At 39.9% G+C, this 9,824-nt stretch overlaps 1 protein-coding gene across 2 annotated transcripts in view; it reads left to right on the top strand.

The window, feature by feature from the left end:
- LOC109218147 (acyl-coenzyme A thioesterase 9, mitochondrial-like) overlaps positions 1 to 5,427 on the top strand; it is a 19,110-nt gene extending 13,683 nt beyond the window's left edge. The window contains exons 4-5 of one of the 2 annotated variants that reach the window (XR_002066729.1): positions 3,382 to 3,519; positions 3,595 to 3,686. Coding sequence is in view for 1 of the 2 variants with exons in the window: in XM_019382482.1 (XP_019238027.1) it covers positions 3,595 to 3,723; positions 4,960 to 5,097 (267 nt within the window). In the remaining variant the exon portion in view is untranslated. Of the gene's footprint in view, positions 1 to 3,381; positions 3,520 to 3,594; positions 3,724 to 4,959 lie in introns of those variants that run through there. The other variant, XM_019382482.1, reaches the window with a different exon arrangement.
- Positions 5,428 to 9,824: the final 4,397 nt, after the last annotated feature.

Consider the following 9,824-nt stretch of genomic DNA (forward strand, 5'->3'; position numbering starts at 1 on the left):
GAGACAGGAATGACAGGTTGTAGACCGGTTGACACTCCGATGGATCCGAATTCTAAACTTATGCCAGGACAGGGGGAACCTCTTAGCGATCCTGCAAGATATAGACGGTTGGTTGGTAAATTAAATTACCTTACAGTGACAAGACCTGACATTTCCTTTTCTGTGAGTGTTGTGAGTCAGTTTATGGATTCTCCGTGTGATAGTCATTGGGATGCAGTTGTTCGCATTCTTCGGTATATAAAATCAGCTCCAGGCAAAGGTTTATTGTTTGAAGGTCGAGGCCATGAGCAGATCGTTGGATACTCAGATGCTGATTGGGCAGGATCACCTTCTGATAGACGTTCTACGTCTGGATATTGTGTCTTGGTAGGAGGAAATTTGGTGTCCTGGAAGAGCAAGAAACAGAATGTGGTTGCTCGGTCTAGTGCAGAAGCAGAATATCGAGCAATGGCTATGGCGACATGTGAGCTAATTTGGATCAAACAGTTGCTCAAGGAGTTGAAATTTGGTGAGATTAGTCAGATGGGACTTGTGTGTGATAATCAAGCTGCTCTTCATATTGCGTCAAATCCAGTGTTCCATGAGAGAACTAAACACATTGAGATTGACTGTCACTTTGTTAGAGAAAAGATACTCTCGGGAGATATTGCTACAAAGTTTGTGAAGTCGAATGATCAGCTTGCAGATATTTTCACCAAGTCCCTCACTGGTCCTCGTATTAACTACATATGTAACAAGCTTGGTACATATGATTTATATGCACCAGCTTGAGGGGGAGTGTTAGAATAGTCATGTAAATAGGAGTAAATAAATAACCCTAATCCAATATATGTTAGGAGTAGGACATGTTATGTGTGTATATATATAGGGCTCATTGTAACATATGTATATACATCAATAATATATTTTCTCCCGTGCTTTCTCACACTTACCAATGAATTTGGGGAGAAAAAAGTTCTTCAAAATCGCCTATAGAGTGTTTAGGATTGAAAAATGGTGTAAAATGAGCTAAGTCCCGATTTTCCCCTATTTACCCAGCTGCAGACGTCGTAATTGCGAACACAATGTGAGACATTGATCGCAAAAGCGGTCTGTGCATAAGATGCACAGAAGTCGCAAATGCGACAAAACCTTCGCATTTGCGAAGGTCCCTCCCTCAGCAAATGCGAACTAAGCTTCGCTTTTGCGAAGCTGCGCCCAAGGTTGTCAGAGTCGCAAAGGCGAGACTCCAGCCGGATTTGCGATTTCCCAGCCTTCGCAAATGCGGTTCCTTCGCAAATGTGAAATTCCCCGATCCTAGTGCCTTTTGCAAAATGTGATCAGTTGGCCGCAAAAGCGATGCTCGCAAAGCGAACCTGACCTCGCAAATGCGAGATCTGCAGGCTTGCACCAGCAACTGTTGAACACCAACAGTCCCAAAATCGTTTGTAACGCCTCCAAAACTCACGCGAGACCCTCGGGCTCCAAACCGAACATGCACACAATTGTAATAATATCCTACAAACTTGCTCGCTACCTCAAATCATCAAAATAACATCAAATAACAAGAATCAATCATCAAAACTAAAGATTTCAACTTGAAAGCTCAATTTTCACAATTTTTCACATAATGCACCGAAATGTGCTCGGGTCACCCCGTACCCCAACCAAACGTGCGTACAAGTCCAAAAACCTCATACAAACCAATCGGAATCGTCAAGACACCGATCTGAGGTCGTTTACCAAAAAATAGTGACCGTGGTCAACTCTAGCCTCATTTTAAGTCAAAAATCTTATTTTCTTCAAAATTTTATGTAAAAGCTTTTCGGAAAACGGCACGGACTCCGCACGCAAATCAATAATAATATCAAATGAAGCTATGGGAGGTCTCGGAGCACTGCAATTAAGGCTAGTATTCAAAACGACCTATCAGGTCATGACACACCTATTAGTACAACGTAGGTTATGTTAGGTATCTTATTAAGGTACAATGGGTGGAATTTTCTTTCACAAATTGGCTGAGGTTCCCATCAAGATGTAATAACTTTCTTTTCCCTTGCTACATCAACCCCTTAATGGAAGTAGGGTGCAAATGAGAGAGGGAAGCACATCTATTTACTTTTTTCTATTTTTGTTCCTTGGGTCTAAATAAAAGTGGACTGGAAATAGTCCATTGATTTTCTCTCTCCTCATTTCTTACCCTTTTAATGAGTATCTTTTGAGAAAACAAGGTAAAGTGTTCATTTTTTTTATGGCTGATGAATAACGATAGACGACAATTTAATTGACTTCCTTTTTTAGAAAAACCATTTGATTATAAAGATAATGTTAGTGGTCTAACCTATCCATTCATTCAATGAGAAAGTTTTTATTAAGGATAATTAAGTAGTTTGATTCAAGGTGATCACTGTTATAAGATAATGTAAGTGGTCAAACCGTAGGGTAACGGGTAACCATGAGAGAAAGAAAAAGAATTTTGCAATTGCATCATTCATTCTTTTTCTGGACAGTAATAGAAACATGGTAGGCAAAGAGAAGAACTAGAAATTGCAATACTACAAAATATTTAGTTTTAGTCTATAAAATATTTGAAGTCATTTAGTGAATTATTTTTTATTTTTATGTTCTTGACAGAACTCCAACTTTTTCTTCGAACAGTATGTAGCAATTTGTATCAACACTGTATAATAATGTATAACAGTGTATAAACACCTCTAATACCCTATTTTACATGTTTATACAAGGTTATATATTGTTTTAAAATAAGTATATGATATTGTATAATAATATATAAAGATGTATAAACACTTTTGCAAAATAATGTTGGCTATACCGGTGAAAATTGAAAAAGGTGGCTATGTGGGTGCAATACCCTGTGTTGTACTGTAAATTTCGAAGAACTCCCAATAGTATACCACGTGATCCTATTAACCGAGTGAACGCATCATCCTCTGGGAATTGGTAATTCAAGTTGATGCATATGTCGAGCTGTGAAGTAGCGGCATCCTCTGATTTTTTGGAGACACAAAAGGTTTACTGCTTTATGGGATTGAGCATCTATCTATTCAGTTAACACTACACTGCTACTGAGATGTAATGTCTGAAGAGATTAAATAAAATTGTAAATTTTTGATCTACCTAGAATACATGATATTCCTTGTGATATCAAACTGTAGTTTTTATATTTAAATAAGTGAATCTCCAACATTGAGGTTTTCTTTTTTCCTCGGTTAGATGCTTGAGAAAGTACTCTTTTTAGATGTGCTAAAGTTTCTGCTACAACTAATAGACCATTTTAGAAGTAGTTTAATTGTGTTAACAGCCACTTAAAGAAGGTATTCAGTAGGGTTCTGATTAATCTTTTACAATCTCTAGTGTGTATGTGGTTGTTTGCTTTTGCAGCCTAGCTGTGATCGCCTCACCTTTATTGGTAATATTCAGACTTGAATAACTACCCAAAGATCGATCAAAATTAAGGAAAAGCAGTGGGATGGTGTGTTTTTCGTTACAGACCATTCATTATAGCAAACACTCAATGGAGTATGTTTCAAGCTAAGTTTCTGCACTTAAATATAATTATGTTGATGAGATTTAACTCTTAATCTGCTGATGCAGGTCGATGTGGGAAATTTTCTCCGCCTCAAATCATGTGTTTTGTACACAGAACTAGAGAATTTGTGTAGGCCTCTGATTAATGTAGAAGTGATAGCTCATGTTATGCGGCCGGAGTTGCGTTCGAGTGAGGTGAGCATTGGCACTCTATAGAATAACATATTGCTGTATTGATATTATTGATAATAGTGCCTTATGTGGATCATCTAAAGTTATTAATCTTTACTTTGTAGTTTATTTGAACTATCAACTTTTTTCATGCATGTAATTAGTTCTTACGTGAGAAAATGCTTGTTCTCGTCATTGAGTTTTCCTTCAATATAGTCCATCATTGCGTACAATATTCCGTTTTTGTCCTTCAATTATTGTTGTTAGCAAATCTAGTCTTATTTTTTGAGGAGTAAATCTGGTCTTATTAACTCTTCTACCTTCTGACAAGATGGATCTGGTATTTATTCCATCAAATACCAAATGAAACCTCCCTTATGACTCACTTGTGAGGAAATTTTGGTCTATTGGTTTTCAGTCTACCAACTTAAAGGTTTAGGCGTTTAGCTAATCTTGTCTGCTAATGCCTTAAGTTTGTTTTTTTGGTTATATGATTAGAAAAAGTGTTTAACCGATGTATTAAATATGTCTGGGAAAAACTTGTATTTTCTTTGTTAGAGAGTCCCACATTGGTTGAGGAAATGCGTTGGTCTTTTTATATGGTCTTGGACAATCCTCACCTCAAAAGCTAGCATTTGAGGTTGATATGAGCCCAAGGTCCATTTTCTTAATATGGTATTAGAGCTAGTCTGATTCTTATTGCCGTGTTTCCCAGTGTTGGACACCCATGTTATGTTGTCTATACAGTATACTCCAATTGGAATTAGGAGATGTTGGAGTATCTCACATGTTAAGGGAATGGACTTTGTCTCATATAGTTTTGGACAATCCACACCTCATGACCTAGCTTTTGGGTAGAGTTAGACCCGAGGCCTATTTTCTTAACATCTTAATTATTGATTAAATGCTAACAACCAAATCAACACTAAACTGTGGGCCTTCATGGCTTTAGCTTAGTGGTAAGAGCCCAGAGCGTAATGTGTTTGTTATTGAGAAGTAGCAAGTATTAGGTGATTAGATTTGCTGAAAAAGATCGACATAAAAAACCAAATTAGGGAACAGTCGATGGCTATAGTAGAGGGGGAGGGAAGATGGATAAAAGAAAAAGGTAGAGGGGGAGAGAAGAGAATTTACAAAATTCATTGTTGTGAATAACAAAACTAAACTGGTTACCCCAAAGAATCGGCTACTATTCAGATAGATTCATTTCATTGTTTTAAAACCTCTGCTGATTAGTTGCACCATGCTTTTGTTTTTCAGGTTTCAAACAATTTCTATTTCACTTTCACTGTCCAACAAGATTCACTGAAAAATGGTAAACGGATTAGGAATGTCGTCCCTGGTACAGAGGAAGAAGCACGGCGTGTGATTGAACGTATGGATGCTGAAAAATCATGAAGTTTTAGTTCTTGAATAGCATCATTTGGCAGATAGATTCTGAGGAAAAGCAAGACAATGTCTGAGGGCACTACTTGATTTTGAGTTCCAAACTAGAAGCAGAGCAAAGATGCTCCAGTTATTTAAAGCAACCACAAAAGCTATTTATTTCTCTGCAAAATGGATCGTAGGCAATAATTTAAAATGCTATGTCAATAACCAGTTAGATTGCAGGTACAGAGAGCTGAGAAAGCCATCCTTTTGCTTTCGTATTAATAGAGACGTACTATATGAAGATTGCCCGTGCTATCGCACATGCCCAACATATTAAGCATTCTGTTTGTTTTTTCCTAAGTGTTCTGCTGCCAGTCGAATAGTGCTCCATCTATAGATAAGAAATTGGACTATCATAACCAGTAGGCTTTTCGATACATCATACAAAATGGTAGGATTGTACAACATATGCAAAAGAGGACATAAAAAGAATCTACAGTCAACCATAAGTAGCGATTACAACCAGGTATATTGATGTAATACCCATAAAATAGAGAAAATGTGCATCTTCAAGCAAAGCAACCAGTCAAGCGTAAGCAGACAAAAACTTTTGTATGGTTCTAACTTACCATGAAAAACTCAGGGGAAGGATAGAGGCATCATATTGAGAAGTTCTCTCGGAGAAGTAAAGGACTTATTTTTGGGAGAACCTGGATTCATTTTTCATGCAGCAGAACTTACCTCATGTTTACACGTCCTCCGGAGGAATAAAATCATCATTGTATTTTCAAGTAATCCCTTTTGTAACAGTAAAGTGAAGGTTTAAACTCTACGACATGACATCTGTAAAACTGCAGTCTATCACACCTTGAAAAACTTCCAAGAAAAGAAAAGAGATTATGGGTTCGCGGTAGTTTATCAAAATTACATACTCCATCGTCTCAGCAAAAGCACTCAATGCATAGGTGCCATTGCCAAGCTAAGTGTTGGAAGTTTCTTAGTCATTACTCATTACAAGGAAATAGATGCTACAACACTCAATGCGCCTGCGCAGTTGCAAGATGGGCCTTAGGAGCTCCACCAGCACAAGCTTAAGCTTGTACCTCATCAAATTGTATTGCTGTTGATACTGTGTACGGGTAAAATCGGGGGCAATGTCTACCCCGATTCCCCGACGAAAGAACGAAGGGGGAGCATGGATCCGCAAGATTGTAATGGGGGCCAGATACCCATCGTACCAAGACCCGGGAAGGGTGAACGATATATCCAACATCGGACACGGTAAAGTGATGCACCTCGAATTGAGTATAACTTCTAGACCTCGGGAGACGCGGTGAACAGTTATGCACGACTGATAGGGGGCCGTAATAATCGCCCCCAACCGGACATCACGGCGCGAATCTCATTCATAATCAATTATGGATCAATAATTACCAGAAATGAAGATTTTTACCTCTTTTAGACTTGTACTAGGACTGAAAATTTCCTACTATATAAAGGAAAAGTTTTTCTTTTGATCGAACACATTTGTAACACGCAATTCAAAGCAAAAAAAGTTTATTTTTACATTCTAGCTACTGATAAGAACTTTGCTCGCTTGTTCTGTTCTTCATTCACGACTAGGCTCGAACCGAGGGTCCAATCGAGGATGAGGTCACTTTTCAATCTAAGATCAGGCTTGGTCATAACATTGTGATTGGTTTGATCGTTTATTTCGTCTTTAATTCTTTTATCTGCTATTCTTAATTATTCGTTTTGAATTAAACCACATATCCTTTAAACCACGTACAAATTTAATTGTGACCTAATTTTGAGGTAAATAGTTTGGCGCCCACCGTGGGGCTAAGGATAACAGTGGTGATATGATAAGAATCTCCATAACATACCCTATTTTACGCTTGTTCTTTGAAATCTTAATTCCAGGTCAACCTAAAAATGTCAAACTCTCAATGGGCTCACTTGAACGTTGACGCTGAATCAGGCCATCACGGCGAAAATAATAATGTGGTGCTCATCACTTATGTGCTTCTTGCCGATCCAAACGGCGTCCCAACCGCCAATCTGGTTGATGCTAACTCGCAGGTGACCATCAACATCAATTTGCCAACTGATCCCGAAAATAGTGTTCGCGGGGGACCTCTGATCACGCCCATATATAGAAAGAATTCACTCACTCTCAGCAAAGAGCATTCACATGCCACACAGACACACCATAAGCTTGCCCCTAGTGTAATACTCTACTAATTGAGCCATTCAGTCAAAGATCAAGAGGTCTTTATAGGTTGTAATGTAGGCTAAGGGACGGGTAGGATATATTTGGATATAGTGACTAACCTCCCTAAGCACTTTTAATACACACTTCCTTTTGTTTCACCTTTTTGTTCAACTCAATCATTATTCCACATTTTGTTTCACTTGTGACCCCCACTTTTCTTTAGGTACAACTGGCTTCTTCTTCTTCTTCTTCTTCTTCTTCTTCTTTTTTTTTAGAGATTTATTGTACACTGCCAGTTCACCAATCAAAACCTTCATTCTTGATTTCCTTTTTTCACTAACTCTCTCCCACCCTACACTTTGACTTTTGTATATTCTTTAGTGATTCAAGTGCTTCTAGGAGGTAAAGGTTCAAATAATTAAGCTTATTCAAACACAGCGATTTAGATCATTATAGGGTTATCAAAGAACATGCTTCAGGCTCAAAGGGGTTAACTATGGTAATATGCACAGGTGGATTCTCAAGTATAGAGGGTTGCACAAAGAAATGCCTCAATCATCTCTAAAACCAAACGACTTCTATTTCGCTTTGCAAACACACAGGGCAAGTTCTAGGTATCATATGTAAGCATAGGATGCAAGTAACAACTCACACACACTTAGCATGTAACTCATTCCGAATCAGTTCATCAACACAATCATACGAGTGTTCAAGCAAGACAAGATGTGCAAAATTAAGGCATATAGTATGAGTCTCAAGTTCTTTTTGCAAGTTTGCACGTTTGGGGTTACATTCTGACCTTCACCCATCTAATCCTAAAACTACAAAAGAAAAGAATCTACCTAACCCGGTTCAAGAAAAAGCCCTTGGAAAAGAACCTGGTCAAAAGAAAAACCAAGGGAGAATTACTACACTACCTAAAAAATAAAATAAAATAAAGAAAAATCTACCTGGACTACTTCCCTCAAGAGTACTGTCCAAGTGGTCCGTCCTCAGGAAGAGTCCTCTACAAATTTTTATTTGTAATATTTTTTTTTTATATATCTGACTTTGACCCTCAAGAGACCCGTCGACAAGTGTCCGTCGTTGGGCCAAGTCAGCTACTCCTAATATAGACACACTCAAATATATACAACACATCACTCTAATGTTACAGCACAACAACATCTATATACATTCCAATACACAGTTAGAGAAAGTCTCCCACCCTACACTTAAAACCATGGCATGTCCCCATGGCATATCAAGAAAGTAAAGAGCAGAAGGGTTAGAAGACTTCCCTGAGACTCAATCCGAGTCGGAGACGGTGCTGGGGTCTACATGGCAAGCCCTCCCCAATGCACGTAACCAGGCCATAAACCGGCTCTCAGATCTAGCCTGCCTCTGCGACATGGTGTCCATCCGCTTGTGAAGGCCATCCACCGAGGTGCGGAGATCCGCGACCTCTTCCTCCAAGGAGCGCAGCATAGGCTAGGAGGACTGTGAGCGTGATAGGCCTGCTCCAGAATGGGGGGCGCCGAGAGGGCCCGGCACTGTCAACAGACCTCCTGGACGGTGCAAAAGGAACCGGATCATCCTCCTCATCATCTATCTCAATTGTGGTGCGTGTATCCCGGCCCACTCTGATGCTAGAAGCTTTGAATGCTGCTTTGGGAGGCAAATCTCCATCGACAGGATTGGTGGGGGTGTTTCTCATCAAGCACAATGTGGTTACCAAGGAAGGGAAATAGAATCCCTTTGTCAGCAGCGGTCCCCGTAAGACCATTTCATCACCAATTATCCGGGCCGTATCAAAATCCTTCCCTGTCACAAAGCACCAAGTCAACAGGGCCCGATTGAAGTTCACGTCGGTTGTATTGCTGGATGGCAGGAACCTGCTGCAGATAACAGTCAACCAACACTTGGCCAAGTGGGTGAAAGAGTTAGAGTTGAGGGTTATTTGGTCACGTAACCAAATGGGCTGCCCCCCTGTGCAAAGTACATCCGTCATGACCTCCCATGTCACCCCTGGTCTATCATGGTAATAGTCGACGTCACTGGTGAACGGGGGCAGCCGCAACACCCGACGAATTGTTGGAACTTGAGCATTGACCACCGTACCCCGAACAATCACCTCCCTACCCAAGTTCAATGGGCAGTTGGCGTAAAATTCTCGAACCAGCATCTTGTTAACTGGTGCAGGGTCGTTAAATAGGAATTCCATTTCCCGCCTCCGTATTTCGTCATACATCTTCACCTTTTCGGCTCGGAGGGCTACCCGATCAATCGGGATCTCATGGATAAAGGTCTTTGTAGCCTTGGCGTTGAAGTCGTCCTCCGCCAGTTCTGATTGGAATCTGGACTCATCATAAGCAAGTCGCTGGGATGTGCCACCAGATCGCCTTTGCCTTTTGGGAGCCATATGACCTGCAAATAATCAAACGAACCATCAACATATGCCCTAACTAGTGTCAATCAGATAGTACTCAGACTTCACACCCGATGACACCAAATATTCCCCTTAATTCATTCATAACAACCTCCACCATAGCCCCATAAA

Source organism: Nicotiana attenuata, unplaced genomic scaffold, assembly GCF_001879085.1.
Source record: "Nicotiana attenuata strain UT unplaced genomic scaffold, NIATTr2, whole genome shotgun sequence".
NCBI lineage: Eukaryota > Viridiplantae > Streptophyta > Magnoliopsida > Solanales > Solanaceae > Nicotiana > Nicotiana attenuata.